Source organism: Entelurus aequoreus, linkage group LG02, assembly GCF_033978785.1.
Source record: "Entelurus aequoreus isolate RoL-2023_Sb linkage group LG02, RoL_Eaeq_v1.1, whole genome shotgun sequence".
Lineage (NCBI taxonomy): Eukaryota > Metazoa > Chordata > Actinopteri > Syngnathiformes > Syngnathidae > Entelurus > Entelurus aequoreus.
In genome coordinates this window covers 44,131,615-44,149,952 of record NC_084732.1, presented here as the reverse complement: position 1 = coordinate 44,149,952, position 18,338 = coordinate 44,131,615, and the positions used below count along the sequence as shown (strand labels likewise).

At 42.3% G+C, this 18,338-nt stretch overlaps 1 protein-coding gene across 1 annotated transcript in view; it reads left to right on the top strand.

Moving 5' to 3' along the window:
• The window catches only part of fes (FES proto-oncogene, tyrosine kinase), a 62,666-nt gene extending 44,880 nt beyond the window's left edge, over positions 1-17,786 (top strand). Inside the window, exons 12-18 of the mRNA XM_062067731.1 lie at positions 76-129; positions 393-511; positions 587-681; positions 2,941-3,064; positions 6,054-6,211; positions 17,185-17,307; positions 17,448-17,786. Coding sequence (XP_061923715.1) covers positions 76-129; positions 393-511; positions 587-681; positions 2,941-3,064; positions 6,054-6,211; positions 17,185-17,307; positions 17,448-17,590 — 816 coding nt within the window. The 3' untranslated portion in view covers positions 17,591-17,786. The remainder of the gene's footprint in view (positions 1-75; positions 130-392; positions 512-586; positions 682-2,940; positions 3,065-6,053; positions 6,212-17,184; positions 17,308-17,447) is intronic.
• Positions 17,787-18,338: the final 552 nt, after the last annotated feature.

Here is an 18,338-nt window from a genome sequence, read left to right as displayed (position 1 = left end):
AGCTCGTCCATTAAGATAAAAATACTACCCCTTAACTGCTTAATGGCTCTCTTGCTTTTTGCTCATTTATTCTAGGACAAATGGGTCCTGGAACACGATGATGTTATACTAGGAAACATCATTGGGCGGGTGGGTAAGCTGAACATTGACCATATTTTTTGTGCATTACATTTTCATTTTCGCTTAATGAGGCCTGATGTTGTTTTGGTGCATGTACGTGCAAGATACAGGCATATAATAAAATAAAATCCTAAATGTAGCTGGTGTGAACTTTGACCCCAGCTATTGCAAACACTTCAAAATCTGCAGGTGTCTGTCCGGTATAAAACAGACTGTACTAACTATTAATATTGATGCGTTTCCAAGTGAGTACTGGTGTTTTGCCCGCGCAGGGTAACTTTGGGGAGGTGTACAGCGGAACTTTGCGCTGTGATAACACTCCTGTAGCAGTGAAGGCCTGTAAGGACAGCTTGGCATTGGAGCAGAAGAACAAGTTCCTGATGGAGGCCCGGTTAGTAAAAGACTGCATGATGACACAATTTCACACTCAATACTCATCATACTGTTGCTCTGTTTTTGTCTGCAGGATCCTCAAACAGTACGACCATCCCAACATTGTAAAGCTGATTGGCGTTTGTACACAGAAACAACCCATCTATATTATAATGGAACTGGTTGAAGGTATGCATACATTGACGTGGTGCAATTTACTAGGAAATAGTGCAAAAACTGCGCTTTCAACAGCAGCCATGGCATAACGAAACATCCATCCATCCATTTTCTACCGCGTGTCCCGTTTGGGTTCGCGAGGGTGCTGGAGCCTATCTCAGCTGCATTCGGGCGGAAGGCGGCGTACACTCTGGACAAGTTGCCACCTCATCGCAGGGCCAACACAGATAGACAGACAACATTCACACTCACATTCACACATTAAATGATAATGATAAATGGGTTATACTTGTATAGCGCTTTTCTACCTTCAAGGTACTCAAAGCGCTTTGACAGTATTTCCACATTCACCCATTCACACACACATTCACACACTGATGGCGGGAGCTGCCATGCAAGGCGCTAACCAGCAGCCATCAGAGGCAAAGGGTCTTGCTCAAGGACACAACGGACGTGACTAGGAAGGTAGAAGGTGGGAATTGAACCCCAGTAACCAGCAACACTCCGATTGCTGGCACAGCCACTCTACCAACTTCGCCACGCCGTCCCTTAAGGACCATTTAGTGTTGCCAATCAACCCATCCCCAGGTGCATGTCTTTGGAGGTGTGAGGAAGCCGGAGTAGATAAATTGCTATTATACAAATTGCTAAAACACATTTATTAATGGCCTACAATGTTTGCACAGCACTGTACAGTATAGTATACTGTAAATGCTACAATTCCACCCTCAGGGGACAAAAGATTACTTTTTTGTTCTTTTTTTTTTAATTTTTGCTGTATTTTGGCCATATTTTTGTTGTTACTCCATTTTACATGATTGTTCTTCAGAGGGTTTTTTCATGTTACATTTTTTAAATGTCAATGTCTAATACTTTCACAGGTTTTCCATACACTAGCAATTATTCGAAAGTCAAATAATTTTTTAAAAGGCATAATAACATTTTGGATTAACTTTTTTTTCTTTTACTTCTGTTACTCAAATCTCTCATTCAACTTCAGCCCGAAACAAAAATATGTAATGTTTTTATATTTTTATCTTAACCCTTTGAAGGCCTTGTGAGCAAATTACATCAACGTTTTCAATTCGTAAAATGTGCATAAGATTTGTTGTTTTTCTAATTCAAACTTGTGACAGTCTGCTTTAAATACCTTCAAAATGGTCCACATTTAAATACAATAAATGGTTAGTTTGATATCTTTGCTTAAGACTGAAGTTTTTTGAGACATTTGAAATAAACAAAAAAAATGTCTGAATCCAAGCTGTTTTTACGCTCTTTAAAAACTTAAGTTAAACACTCAATGTCCTATAGTGGCAAGGTGTGTGAGTAACAATGCTCATCTGCTAAGTCGAGCCGTTGGCTTGAACCAGCGACCACAAGTCCACTGTGAATAAGAATTAAGTCCTGCGGCGCATTGTATCGTGCGGCTCTTTAGCATCAGTATATGAAGTTTAGGATAGGATAGGATAGACTTTATTCGTCCAACAATGGGGAAATTATGTAGTTGCAGTGCATATACAAAAAGTCTACACAAAATACGGTAAAACACATAAAATAAATTTAAACAACTGATGCAAACATCTGCCACCTTATTAGAGCCATTTCTACATACAGCTACAAAGTAAGTTTGCTGCAGTACGTTACACGTGGTCTGCAAAAGACAATGATGACTGTCGCCACTTAATAATGTCAAGTCAAAAAACTTTGGCATAAAAACTTTGGCCATTGGCAACATTCGGGTGCATTTTTTTACAAAGTCCACATGATAGCAGAAGTATCATGGATAATCAGCATCCATCAGCTTTATCTACTTATTCCTGTGCTTTGAACTGTTGTGTGGTGTACAAATAATGCTGTTAGGATTTACACTCATCCTCAACATGAATTCTGGCTGAGCAGTTTGCTTTCTAAGCACATCTACAGCACTTGTTCTGTTGTTGCCATCTTGTACAATGTACTTTTGGATAAATGAACATGTGGTCAAAGACAGCTACACTTTTTTTCTGCACGCCGTGTCATTATTAAAGCTAAACAAATAGGTTATTCTAATGACTTATCGAAAATAATAGCTTTTCTCTATATATCGCTTGCTTCCAATTAACACCAGTGCTTCCTGCAGTTGACACAACTAAACACCTTGGCTATAATCGAAGCATTTATTGTACATGTCACACGGCTTTCTCTTCTGGGCTTTTTTCCTTCAAAACTCCATCATGTTTTTCACCTTCATTGTTTTCCCATTTTGTCCTCTCTGTGTTCAAATTTGACAAGGTGGAGATTTCCTCTCCTTCTTGCGGCACAAAGGTCAAGGTCTGACCCCTAAGACGTTGGTCAGAATGGCAGAAAATGTTGCAGCCGGCATGGAGTACCTGGAGAAAAAGAAGTGCATTCACAGGTATACACAAACAAGCTTGGACATACAAAGGTGCTGCCTTAGCTTATTGGTTGCTTAATTTTCTTCTATTCACTGTCGTCCATCGTTTGTCGCTTTAGTATTCATAACAGTACACATAAGTACCTCAACTTAAGAGTTTTTTGAGGTAAGAGCTGTCTCTCGGATAATTGTTATGCTTTAAGTTGCAGGCAAAAATCTGAGTTACAAACATCCCCGACATTAGTTAGCATAGCAAATGTCACAGTGAACCACATAATATCTGCCCAAAACATCCCGTCTTACTCGCTAGCATTAGCTTATAACCTAGAGATGGACATAACTTTGTTTTGTAAAAGGATGGTAAGGGTAAACGTGGGTGTGAAGGACAGGATTCATTGAATGAAAGAAATGAATTATCAAAAACACGACAGAGTGTGGCAATTTGAGCATGTCACTGCTCGTCTGCACCATACAGAAGCAGAATGAGTCTAATGGCAGCTAAGAATGTTAAAATATTATCTAAACAACAGACATTTATCCACAAAAATATGGAAACTATGCTGATGGTGTGTTTGACGCAGAAGCAACGAGGAGAGTCCACTCTCATGCTGCTATCTAAAAGTTAGTTTTCAATAGTTAGATGTTAAAATTGTGCTGTGTTTTGGGAGCCGAGCACCAACCAAATTGTTTTCTATTAATTTCAATGTGAGACGTTGATTTGAAATACAAGCGTTTTGAGTTAAGCGTTCCATCACAGAAACAATTAAACTTGTAAGTTGAAGTACTACTGTTTGTAATTTTGAACATGCCTATCAAAGTTACATAAACAAACTTCATATGATCCCACTGGCACAATTCACATGCTGGATAAAGCATGACTTTCACCATTTCAACTCGAATGTTTGGAACTGTAAATACTTCAAATCTTGATTTAAAAAAACACCCTAAACCAAAAAATATTCCAAATCATGAAAATATATTGCAATATACACTATACTATTTTTTTTTTACGAGCACTATTTTAAAGTTTGATATCACAACATGGCAACACTAAATGGGCCCTAGTGTGTGAATGTGTGTGTGAATGTTGTCTGTGTATCTGTGTTGACCCTGCGATGAGGTGGCGACTTGTCCAGGGTGTACCCCGCCTTCCGCCCGAATGCAGCTGAGATAGGCTCCAGCACTCCCCGCGAAACCGAAAGGGACAAGCTGTAGAAAATGGAGGGTTATCACAACGGTAGAGGGAGCCATGCAGCATTAAACAACAAACGCTCCTTACTATTAAGGTGACTGATTTGAACTGATTGACCCTGCAAATGTGTTACAAGTGTGTTACATCAGATGTAAAAGACCGTCTGTTGACTTTTTTCAAGTCTGCGCATGCTCCCTAAATCCTTTTTAAATGTTTCTCACCAGTCACGGCTTGCATAAGAAATGAAATAGAAGTATCTTGGACGTGATAAGACCTTCTTTAACACTGCATGCAAAGTACCTTTGCATGTAACACTTTGTGTGTACTAATTTTCTACTTTGTATGTGCTATTGTACTACTTTTCATGTACTATTATACTACTTTTCATGTACTAATGTCCTACTTTGTATGTACTAATGCACTACTTTGTATGTACCAGTGGCGGGCCATGCGTTTCCCACATAGGCCTTCAGTGATGTCCGACTTCAATGATTACCTCTCAAAATACCATCATTTATGTAACCACATGACCATTGCTGGAGAAATACTATACAGGAAAAAAATTCCGCACAACTGAGTATTGAAACACCTCAACAGTGTACAAAACAGGTTATTTTCTGGCGCATTTACATATCAATAAACCCGCATCAGCAATTAAAACATATCTTATGTGGTACTGTCAAAATTTTAAATTTCAAAAAACATATTAAACGTGAAATAATAAAGAAATAAAATACTTGAACTCACAATTTGTAGAACCGATTCGATGCCGTATAAGCCAGTGGTACTGCTTGTAGTCGGTTGATTCGAGTGTAAGTGGCGAGCATTTCCCCATCAGCTGAGCTAGCTTCCGGGATTGGCTGACATCATCTCACAAGATGTAGTTTCTTTTTAAATATCCTTCTTGAAAATGGCCTCGCAAATATATATCTTCCACCTAATCAACGTTTTGTTCTCCTTCTTTGTGGGTTAAAAAAGTGAGTATCGGTGATTTCTCTGCTAGCGGTATGGCTACGGCGCAACACTTCCTGCTTTAGTAAATTGAAATTGCAACTTGTGATTGGATTCTCACTTTGGAATGACAAGTGAGTATCCAATCACAGTCTCGTTAACATCAGGCTACCTAGATAGGCTACTGTCAACAACTTGTGATCTGATTGGCTATTGCAACTCTCTATAAACTGTATGTGTTCTCAAATTCATTAGCTAGCGGTCTTGGGTGTGGCTCTGCTGATCTGCATAGCACCGCTGCGGCTCAAACCAGTGAGTATCCAATCACAGGACGCGTAAATGTCACATGAAGCCAGCTAGAAGGCCTTACTGACAACAACTCGTGATCTGATTGGCTATCGCAATTATCTATCAACTGTATGTGCCCGTTCACTTACAGTGCACTGACGCCTGCATTGTTGATTCTGAAGGCCCCGGGCAGATTCGGGACAGCATGGCAAGATAAGCTAGCTGAATTCTGATTGAATAAAAACTCTAACCTAAAAACAACAGCACTGGAAGGAACATAATATGACATGAAGAGAATATGAATATGTTTAGATATTTAGGGAAAGTAAATAAAAAAATACTTTTATCTTCAATTATTATCATGATTTCCGGTTATGTTGCTGGTCCTGACGACCCACCACTGGTGTGTACTATTGTACTACTTTTCAGGTAATAATGTACTACTTTGCATGTACAAATGCACTACTTTGTGTGTACTAATGTACTACTTTGTATGCACTAAAGTACGTGTACAACTTCTGAGTCCTCACTGTTGTGTGTTCACAGCTTGCTTCTGCCTTGCGTGATATTTTTTTGCAGAGATTTGGCTGCCAGAAACTGCCTGGTGGCTGAGCATCACGTCGTGAAGATAAGTGATTTTGGGATGTCTCGACAGCAGGATGATGGAGTTTACTCTGCGGAGGGCGGCCTCAGACAGATACCCATCAAATGGACGGCACCTGAAGCACTCAACTACGGTAAATAACGTCTACTTTTACCCTGCTGCCTCTATCTGTACTCACTACAATCATACGTCACTGCTTGTTATTGACCTGCAAGCGTCACATGCAGTCAGTATTTAGAGACCTTACCAGCACCTATTGCGCCATAATCTCGTTTGACATCTTGCTCTGCACAGTCGGGGTTACGTAAGTCTTGTTTGTGACTGTAGACACGCTGCAAATACACAGCAGCTAAACTAAAGACACGCAGAGAAAAACACTTTAAAGCCACACTATGTAAGAATAGGGCCTACAATTAATCTACCTTGCATGTGATGGCACTGGCTTGCAAAAAGAATAATCACTATTGTTGCCATGGTGACCCACATTATCTACTTGGAGCAGCCATGTTGTGTTAGCAATTGCAGGTTGATTTTACGATTGACTGTTAAAAGTGGCCTACTTGTTTTTACACTTATGTTACAATGAAGAGCATCTTCGACTGTAGTTTGATGCTTGAGGTGCATTTGCATGCTCAACTTTGCATTGCATTCATTTTATTCCTTACGTTAAGCACAGAAGGTTTTATGATGGTGGCAGGTTGACCATGGAACATATTATTTCAATGTCCATTGTTTACTGTGGAGAAAACTTATCGCCAAATTCAAACCAAGAGAGGTGTATTTGACCTCCAATGTTTCACTTTATGAGTATTTTGATATAGTTAAGTATGATATGTGAAATTAAAGTTTGCATGTTTTGCTCCGAGTACTCTGGTTCTCTTTGCAGTCCAAAAACAATCAAGCAGTGACGTGCTGTGAGGTTAATGGCTGGTGAGTCACTGACTTCATCACAGTCAGATTTACAAACATATGAACCCTAAAGAGTATCTTATTCACTATTTGATTGGCAGCAGTTAACGGGTTATGTTTAAAAGCTCATACCAGTATTCTTCCCTGCTTGGCACTCAGCATCAAGGGTTGGAATTGGGGGTTAAATCACCAAAAATGATTCCCAGGCGCAGCGCCGCTGCTGCCCACTGCTCCCCTCACCTCCCAGGGGGTGAACAAGGGGATGGGTCAAATGCAGAGGACAAATTTCACCACACCTAGTGTGTGTGACAATCATTGCTACTTTAACTTAACTTTAACTTAACACATACAAACTGTAGCACACAAAAAAGCACATTTAATAAAAAAAAAAACGTTATTATGGTATTACCCTTACTTATAAATGAAGTCCATGTGACGCTCCTTCTGAACAAAAGCATTGATAACTTGTTTATAGAAGTCTTCCTTATCTTTCTTCAGTTTTAAAAGTCTCTCTGTCTCGATGGAGATCTTCCTTTAATTATTACCTCCTGCTTCGATTGAAAGTCCAGTTTAGAAAACTGTTTTATTTTAGATATGTAATCCTCCATGGTAAAAGTCCAGGCGAGAGGAAAAAAATAAACGATCGCTGCGGCTGCACTTGACTTGCTAACTGTTGCTGCTTGTTGTCACTTATTCTGCAGCCAAGTAGTTGCAAGAATGATCCCTGGGATCACTAGCGCCCTCTACCTCAAATAAAGCCAGAAATCTTGGGGTTATTTTAGATTCTGATTTACATTTCGACAGTCACATCAAATCAGTAACAAAATCGGCCTACTATCACCTCAAAAATGTAAAAAGACTTAGAGGGCTCATGTCAGCTCAAGACTTTGAAAAACTTGTACATGCCTTTATTACCAGTAGGCTAGACTATTGTAATGGTCTACTTGCAGGTCTTCCCAAAAAAACTGTCAGGCAGCTACAGCTTGTTCAGAACGCTGCTGCTAGAGTTCTAACAAAGACCAAAAAATGTGAGCATATTACACCAATTCTTAAATCCTTACATTGGCTCCCTGTACATCAGAGAATTGATTTCAAAATCCTCCTGCTCACATATAAATCACTACATGGTCTAGGGCCCAAGTATATCACTGATATGCTCCCACTATATAAGCCCTCTAGATCACTAAGATCTTCTGAGACCAATCTGTTAGCGGTTCCAAGAGTAAACTCAAATCAAGGGAGAGCATCATTCAGTCACTATGCAACAAATAGCTGGAATAAACTTCCTGAAGATGTCAGACTCTCCCCAACTCTCACTACTTTTAAAACTAGACTGAAGACTTTTATGTTCACCTTAGCTTTCAGCTAAATCTTTTAATCTTTTAACTTTTAATGTCTGCACTGTTTTTATTTTTATTGTCTGCATTTTAATTTTGCTTTTATTTTCTTTCATTTCACTTTGTTGTCTGTGAAGCACTTTGAGTCTGCCTTGTGTATGAAAAGCGCTATACAAATAAAGTTGCCTTGGCTTGCCTTGCCTACCTCCAGGAGGCGGGATTACTGCGAGCCTCACCCAGTGCGTTTTCGCAGCCGTTTTATGATTGCTCAGCACAAGAAATACGTTACACACATACAGTTGTTGACAAAATACACTGTACATTATATACCTCAGCTAACTAAACTATGGAAATGTATAATATAATTCGTATAGCAATACGGTCTCACTGCACAGCAGGCCAGCAGTTAGAGTCATTGGCAATCCATGGTGAGGCTCAACTGGCTGGTGACTCACCGCAAGTCTCTTCTCAGTATTTGAACAGCAAATGTGAAAATTCAGCGATTTTGTATAAAAATAATCTAAAACTGGTGAAGTTAAATGGAAAATAAATTTATACTATAATCACTGGATACATATAACAATTTAATATATTTTTTTTCTTTTTACATTTTTTTTTCTTTCCATGGTGGCACGTGAGGCCCCGCCTCACCTGCCTCCCCTGACTGCACGTTACTGCAATCAAGGTATCTTTAATTGGAGACTCTAAATTGTAATTAAGGTGAATACGAGTGAGCGTGGTTGGATGGATGGAAAGATAAATGGATGGATGGACAAATAGAAGAAAGGATGGATGTTTTGAATGGAAGGAAGGATTGATGGATGGATGGCAGTTTTGGAAAGATGCATGAATGGATCAAAAGATAAATAAACATGTGATTGGCTGGATGGAGGGTTGGATAGATTGGAGGATGACTTAATAGATGATTGGATAGAAGGAATGGCAGAAAAGAAAGAAGGGTGGATGGATGTTCTGAAAGGAAGGAAGGAAGGATTGATGGATGAATGAATTAATAGATGATTGGATGTACGTTTGTATATGTATGTATGTATGTTTTGGAAGATAGAAGGAAGGTTGGATGGATGGAAGGAAGGATGGCTGTTTAAGAGGGAAGGATGGATAAATCGTTGAATGTTTAGGAAAAAAAGGAGGGAAGGAAGGAAGGAAGGAATGAGGGAAGGCAGGACGGAAGGAAGGAGTAAAGAAGGATGGTTGGATGATTTCGATTTAAAACATAACAATATACGTAACACATTTTCCTTTGTATGGAAACTTTTGGCCCGCCATGTATTTCCTGTGTAGTGCTTTGCCTGTATAGAGCTGTACTCAAACATAGTAATAATTGTATTTGTACTATGGCATTACAACATTAAGCAGGTAACACAATCTATTTCTAATTATGGCTGACATTGTTACCCAAAATTGAGAGAGAACTGCACTCAAAGTAAGTTGCTACTATGGTCAGCTGGGCTTCAACTCGCGTGTCAAATAATTATAATAGTTTAACATTCTCCAAACTATAAAATGTGACATCGTTAGAACAACTCATAGTATTTTATCATTTTGACGGACAAGTTAGGATATTAAATGCCATAAGAAAAAAACTTTTGATGGGCTGTTTGCAACCTTCTCCTCTCTGAGCTGCCACCTTAACGTGGTAGAGGAGTTTACGTGTCCCAATGATCCTAGGAGCTATGTTGTCCGGGGGCTTCTATGCCCCCTGGTGGGGTCTCCCAAGACAAACTGGTCCTAGGTGAGGGATCAGACAAAGAGCAGCTCGAAGACATCTATGAACAACACAAACAAAGGACCCAGATTTCCCTCGCCCGGAGGCGGGTCACCGGGGCCCCCCTCTGGAGCCAGGTGGGGCACGATGGAGCCAGGTGGGGCACGATGGAGCGCGCCTGGTGACCGGGCCTGTCCCCATGGGGCCCGGCCGGGCTCAGCTCGAAGAGGCAACGTGGGTCCCCCCTCCAATGGGCTCACCACCCATAGCAGAGGCCATAGAGGTCGGGTGCAGTGTGAGCTGGGCAGCAGCCGAAGGCAGGGCACTTGGCGGTCCGATCCTCGGCTACATAAGCTAGCTCTTAGGACGTGGAACGTCACCTCGCTGGGGGGAAAGGAGCCTGAGCTAGTGCGTGAGGTGGAGAAGTTCCGGCTAGATATAGTCGGACTCACTTGGACGCACAGCAAGGGCTCTGGAACCAGTTCTCTTGAGAGGGGCTGGACTCTCTTCCACTCTGGCGTTGCCGGCATTGAGAGGCAACGGGCTGGGGTGGCAATTCTTGTTGCCCCCCGGCTCAAAGCCTGCACGTTGGAGTTCAACCCAGTGGACGAGAGGGTAGCTTCCCTCCGCCTTCGGGTGGGGGGATGGGTCCTGACTGTTGTTTGCGATTACGCGCCAAGTGGCAGCTCAGAGTACCCACCCTTTTTGGATTCACTCAAGGTGGTACTGGAGAGTGCTCCCCCAAGTGATTCCCTCATTCTACTGGGGGACTTCAACGCTCATGTTGGCAACGACAGTGAAACCTGGAGAGGCGTGATTGGGAAGAATGGCCACCCGGATCTGAACCCGAGAGGTGTTTTGTTATTGGACTTTTGTGCTCATCACAGATTGTCCATAACAAACACCATGTTCAAACATAAGGGTGTCCATATGTGCACTTGGCACTAGGACACCCTAGGCCGCAGTTCCATGATCGACTTTGTAGTTGTGTCATCGGATTTGTGGTCTCATGTTTTGGACACTCGGGTGAAGGAGGGGCGGAGCTTTCTACCGATCACCACCTGGTGGTGAGTTGGCTGCGATGGTGGGGGAAGGTGCCGGACAGACCTGGCAGGCCCAAACGCATTGTGAAGGTTTGCTGGGAACGCCTGGCAGAGTCTCCTGTCAGAGAGAGTTTCAATTCCCACCTCCGGAAGAACTTTGAACATGTCACGAGGGAGGCGCTGGACATTGAGTCCGAGTGGATGATGTTCCGTACCTCTATTGTCGAGGCGGCCGATTGGAGCTGTGGCCGCAATGTGGTTGGTGCCTGTCGTGGCGGTAATCCTAGAACCCGCACCAGCGGTGTGGGATGCTGTCAAGCTGAAGAAAGAGTTCTATTTTGACTCATAGGACTCCGGAGGCAGCAGACAGGTACCGACAGGCCAAGCGGTGTACGGCTTCAGCGGTCGCGGAGGCAAAAACTCGGACATGGGAGGATTTCGGGGAAGCCATGGAAAACGACTTCCGGATGGCTTCGAAGCGATTCTGGACCACCATCCGCCGCCTCAGGAAGGGGAAGCAGTGCAATGTCAACACCGTGTATGGTGGGGTGGTGTTTTGCTGACCTCGACTGCGGATGTTGTGGATCGGTGGAGGGAATACTTTGAAGACCTCCTCAATCCTACAAGCATGTCTTCCTATGAGGAAGCAGTGCCTGGGGAATCTGTGGCGGGCTCTCCTATTTCTGGGGCAGAGGTTGCTGAGGTAGTTAAAAAGCTCCTCTGTGGCAAGGCCCCAGGGGTGGATGAGATCCGCTCGGAGTTCCTTAAGGCTCTGGATGCTGTGGGGCTGTCTTGGTTGACAAGACTCTGCAACATCGCGTAGACATCGGGGGCGGTACCTCTGGATTGGCAGACCGGGGTGGTGGTTCCTCTCTTTAAGAAGGGGAACCGGAGGGTGTGTTCCAACTATCGTGAGATCACACTCCTCAGCCTTCCTGGTAAGGTCTATTCAGGTGTACTGGAGAGGAGGCTACGCCGGATAGTCGAACCTCGGATTCAGGAGGAACAGTGTGGTTTTCGTACTGGTCGTGGAACTGTGGACCAGCTCTATACTCTTGGCAGGGTCCTTGAGGGTGCATGGGAGTTTGCCCAACCAGTCTACATGTGCTTTGTGGACTTGGAGAAGGCATTCCAAGTCCTGTGGGGAGTGCTCAGAAAGTATGGGGTAACGGACTGTCTTATTGTGGCGGTCCGCTCCCTGTATAACCAGTGTTAGAGCTTGGTCTGCATTGCCGGCAGTAGGTCGGACCCGTTTCCAGTGAGGGTTGGACTCCGCCAAGGCTGCCCTTTGTCACCGATTCTGTTCATTACTTTTATGGACAGAATTTCTAGGCGCAGTCAGGGCGTTGAGGGTATCTGGTTTGGTGACTGCAGGATTAGGTCTCTGCTATTTGCAGATGATGTGGTCCTGATGGCTTCATCTGACCAAGATCTTCAGCTCTCACTGGATCGGTTCGCAGCCGAGTGTGAAGCGACTGGGATGGGAATCAGCACCTCCAGGTCAGAGTGCATTGTTCTTGCCCGGAAAAGGGTGGAGTGCCATCTCTGGGTTGGGGAGGAGATCTTGCCCCAAGTGGAGGAGTTCAAGTACCTCAGAGTCTTGTTCACGAGTGAGGGAAGAGTGGATTGTGAGATCGACAGGCGGATCGGTGCGGCGTCTTCAGTAATGCGGACGCTGTATCGACCCGTTGTGGTGAAGAAGGAGCTCAGCCGGAAGGCAAAGATCTCAATTTACCGGTCGATCTACGTTCCCATCCTCACCTATGGTCATGAGCTTTGGGTCATGACCGAAAGGACAAGCTCACGGGTACAAGCGGCCGAAATGAGTTTCCTCCGGCGGGTGGCGGGGCTCTCCCTTTGAAATAGGGTGAGAAGCTCTGTCATCCGGGAGGAGCTCAAAGTAAAGCCGCTGCTCCTCCACATCGAGAGGAGCCAGATGAGGTGGTTCTGGCATCTGGTCGGGATGCCACCCGAACGCCTCCCTAGGGAGGTGTTTCGGGCACGTCAGACCGGGAGGAGGCCACGGGGAAGATCCAGGACACGTTGGGAAGACTATCTCTCCCGGCTGGCCTGGGAACGCCTCGGGATCCCCCGCGAGGAGCTGGGCTAAGTGGCTGGGGATAGGGAAGTCTGGGTTTCCCTGCTTAGGCTGCTGCCCCCGTGATCCAACCTCAGATAAACGGAAGAAGATGGATGGATGGATGGATGGATTTGCAACCTTTACGTAGATGCCTTGAGGGTGACAACTTTCCAACGTGTTTTAAGCATTTTATCTCGGCTTTTAGGACGTGATGACGCAAACTAAGCCCGTAAATAAGACACACACTTTAGCTTTGTTTGTTGTTAGCTAATTATATAGATTTGGATATCTAGCATTAGCTATTCATAAATGTATATTCTATCATAACAACAACATGACTGCAAACTGTTAGTTGCTTCTTTTGGACGGCTTTTTTGGACGGCTTTTGTGTATTTGCAAGCGCTCCCTGCATGTATGTGTGGACGAGACAATCCTGGACACCAGACAGATTGCCCAAATGAGCAATTTTTATTCAGCAATATTCAACATATCATAAATTATAATATTGTGCTCGACATCCATTGCTTTCGGTCTCCCCTAGAGGGGGGGCGGGGGAGGGGTCCTCTCCAAGGTTTCTCATAGTCATTCACATTGACGTCCCACTGGGGTGAGTTTTCCTTGCTCGTATGTGGACTCTGTACCGAGGATGTCGTTGTGGCTTGTACAGCCCTTTGAGACACTTGTGATTTAGGGCTATATAAATAAACATTGATTGATTGACATTGATTTATTCGTAATTCTGAAAAATATAGATACTTTAAAAATGTATATGTTCGTTAAACCATTAATGGTAACAGTAACTGTGAGCAAGTTTCAACTGTATAAATACTGTACAAAATATATTAAAAACATACAGAAAAATAAAGAAATAATAAAAATAAAATAAGATTAAAAAAATCAATAGAATCAAAATAATTAGTAATTGTGAAAACTATCAACACAAAAAATGGTAACCGTAACTTTGAGCAAGTTGCAAACTGTATAAATGGTGTAGAAAAAAAATATTTAAAATCCATCCATCCCTGTTTTACTGCTTGTTCCTTTTTGGGGTTGCGGGGGGTCGCTGGAGCCTATCTCAGCTACAATCAGGCGGAAGGCGGGGTACACCCTGGACAAGTCGCCCCCTCATCGCAGATATTTAAAATAAAATAAAATAATTATTATTTGTGAAAAATATAGACACTTAGAAAATATTTGTTATGCTTAACCACTAGTCGTAACTTGTATATATTTTGGTTTAAAAACTATAACTTTGAGCAAGTTACAAACTGTATAAAAACTGTACAACATATATACAAAATAAATTAAAATAACATAAAAATAAGTTAAATAAAGCAATGGACTGTCAACCAATCAATAATTGATTGGTTCTAGATTAGATTAAATGGATTAATAAAAAACACAAAAAAAACCTATCATTTATTTTTGTCTACCTTGGCTTTCTGTGTGGAGTTTGCATGTTCTCCCCGTGACTGCGTGGGTTCCCTTCGGTTACTCCGGCTTCCTCCCACCTCCAAAGACATGCACCTGGGGATAGGTTGATTGGCAACACTAAATTGGCCCTAGTGTGTGAATGTTGCCTATCTGTGTTGGCCCTGCGATGAGGTGGTGAATTGTGCAGGGTATACCCCGCCTTACGCCCGAGTGCAGCTGAGATAGGCTCCAGCACCCCGCAACCCTGAGAGGGACAAGCGGTAGAAAATGGATGGATGGATTTGTGTTTATAAAACAATGACAATGATCATAGGAGACTTATTTTCCCTCAACACACATATGGATGCAGTGGCGGGCCGTGGGTTTCCCACCTACGCCTTCAGTGATGTCCGACTTCAGTGATTACCTCTCAAAATACCATCATTGATGTCACCACATGATCATTGCTGGAGAAATGCTATACAGGAACACAATTCCACCATACTGTGTATTGAATCACATCAACAGTATACAAAAGGGTTATTTTCTGGCGCATTTAAAAATCTATTAAAACGCATCAGCAATTAAAAAATATACCGTAAATGTATCTGCTTGGTTTATGCAACTTCCGGTCAATAAAGTTTGATTCAAAGTACGCACTTCTCAAATATATTAACTGCCCTGACCACATGATGGCGACAAATACACATGTAACAATGTTAATTAAATGACAAGCACGACACACTTTAACAACAAGAGTTTACAACTTTTAGTTGTAACAGAACAGCTACTGTCAACAACTTGTGATCTGACTGGCTATCGCAACTGTCTCTCAACTCTATTTGTTCTCAAATTCATCCGCTAACAGTCCCGTAAGTATCCAATCACAGGCTGTGTAAATGTCACGTTCAACGTGAGGCCATCTAGAACAGTCTTTTTCAACCTTTTCTGAGCCAAGGCACATTTTTTTCATTGAAAAAATCCCGAGGCACACCACCAGCAAAAAACATTCAAAAAATAAATCTCTGCAGCCGATATTAACAGTAAAAAGTCGTTCTCACCATGAATTGATTAATGTGGACCCCGACTTAAACAAGTTGAAAAACTTATTTGGGTGTTACCATTTAGTGGTCGATTGTACAGAATATGTACTGTACTGTGTAAACTGTACTGTTTCATATAATGTATTATCTTCCTTTGCAATCTACTAATACAAATGTCAATCAATCAATCAATCAATCTGGCAATTGTTGGATATGAATTCAAACCATAACCAACCATGCATCACTATAGCTCTTGTCTCAAAGTAGGTGTACTGTCACGACCTGTCACATCACGCCGTGACTTATTTTGAGTTTTTTGCTGCTTTCCTGTGTGTAGTGTTTTAGTTCTTGTCTTGCGCTCCTATTTTGGTGTTGATTGTCATGTACGGATGCACTTTGTGGACGCCGTCTGCTCCACACGCTGTAAGTCTTTGCTGTCGTCCAGCATTCTGTTTTTGTTTACTTTGCAGCCAGTTCAGTTTTAGCTTCGTTTTGCATAGCCTTCCCTAAGCTTCAATGCCTTTTCTTATCGGCACTTGCCTTTTGTTTATTTTTGGTTTAAGCGTTAGATACCTTTTTACCTGCAAACCATTGTCGTTCCCAACATCCACAAATCAATTAGCTACCTGCTGCCACCTACTGATATGGAAGAGTATTACACGGTTACTCTCCCGAGCTTTAGACAGCACAGACACTCAACAACGGCACATTTGTGGATTATAATTACTGGTTTGCAAAAAATATTCTTAACCCGATTAGGTGAAATTACATAATCTCCCACAGCACACCAAAAAATATCTCACGGTACTCCAGTGTGCCGCGGCACAGTGGTTGAAAAACACTTATCTAGAAGGCCTTACTGACAACAACTCTTGATCTGATTGGCTTTGGCAACTGTCTATCAACTGTATGTCCCCGAGGGATGTGTGCTATGGCTATGAGTTTTTTCCCCCCTTGGCCTCAGTCTGGACCCCCTCTCCATGGGCCCAGGCTTAGACCAATTTTATTTTTTTCTTCTCACCCCCCCATTGTTTACTTGTATCTCACCGTTTTTGTAAGGGGCGCCGGAAGTTGGCAGACCCGTCAGCGATCCTGTTCTGTCTCCCTGTAATGTTTGTCTGATCTTGAATGGGATTGTGCTGAAAATTGTAATTTCCCCTCGGGGATTAATAAAGTATTTCTGATTCTGATTTACAGTGCACGGACGCCCGCATTGATGATTCTGAAGGCCCCGGGCAGATTTGGTACAGCATGGCAGCATAAGCTAGCTGAATTCTGATTGGATACAAACTAAAACTAAAAACAACAGCACTGGAACGAGCATAATATGGCATGAAGAGTGCAGAGATATGAGTACTTTTAGATATTTAGGGAAAGTAAATAAAAAAACAATTGTATCTTTAATTATGATCATGATTTCTGGTTATGTTAGGCCAGCAGAGAAGGCCTTGCTGGCCCTGACTGCACACCACTGTTTGAATGTGCTGGCAACATGAGCAATTCCAGCCTTTGTTTGTGTGCCTTTATCAACACTGCCCCCTGCCGGCTTTTTTAGGTCGTTACACCACAGAGAGTGACGTGTGGAGCTTTGGTGTGCTGCTGTGGGAGGTCTTCTCCTTGGGAATCCAACCTTACGCCAACATGAGCAACCAGCAGACAAGAGATGAGGTCGAAAAAGGTCAATAAACACACATGCAATGTGATATATACAATCAGACATAATCAGTAAATGTCTGAATTCAGGCAACTTTGTTAAAACTGTACTTAACTTATTATACACATGTCATGTCAGTGACGTATTGTGGTGATGTGTTTTAGGATATCGCATGGCGGCTCCACGGGACTGTCCAATGGAAGTTTCCAGGCTTATGAGCAGCTGCTGGCAGCAGGAATCCAAAAATAGACCCTCTTTTAAAACACTGAGGGCTGAGCTTAATGCCATCTATAAGAATGTTACATAATAGGAGCCATTGTTTGCTTGTATCTTTTACTGTATACAAATTAAAACACATATATCAGCAATTAAATATTACTTTAAAAAAAGACACTGCAGCAGCATTATTTATTTTGATTCGAAAAACTGTATGTGTGACCCACCCATAATGTGTCACATTTTTGTGTTGATTTATTTATTTTATTTTATGGTTTGAATTCGTTTTTGGAGCTGTCATTCCACATGTATTACTATTCGCATTGGTCAGTAGGGGGCAGTAGGGCGTTTCTTCCCAATTGAATGCGATCACCTGCAGACCGGAAGCTTCTCGTCATTCTGATGAGAGCGACCAGTCTGTAAACATCTGAAACGTTCTGTGTGATTTTTCCTCCTGTATAACAGGTTAGTTTTGGTGAATCAACTCACTGAATAATATCCATGTGATCTTTATAAGTTTAAGTACACATTCTGATGGTGGAGCCTAACTCTGAAGTGTTTGTGAGTTGTAGTTTGTATTTGTGAATGAATCCAGTGCACAGCTGCAGTAATCAATACAAAATGGTTATATAAGTTAAGCTCTCAGGAATGGTCAATGAACATTTCAAGTACAGTAACTTAAAGCTGCTATTACAAGAAGAAGAATATGAAGAAAAGTAAAGTATTTAAATGAATGTTGCTAAATTGTGCATTAAGTTAAAGGTGAATATTCCTGAGAAAGATAAGACAGTGAAATAATGTCTAATTGGGCACTATATTGTATGTTTTGGAGTGATGTG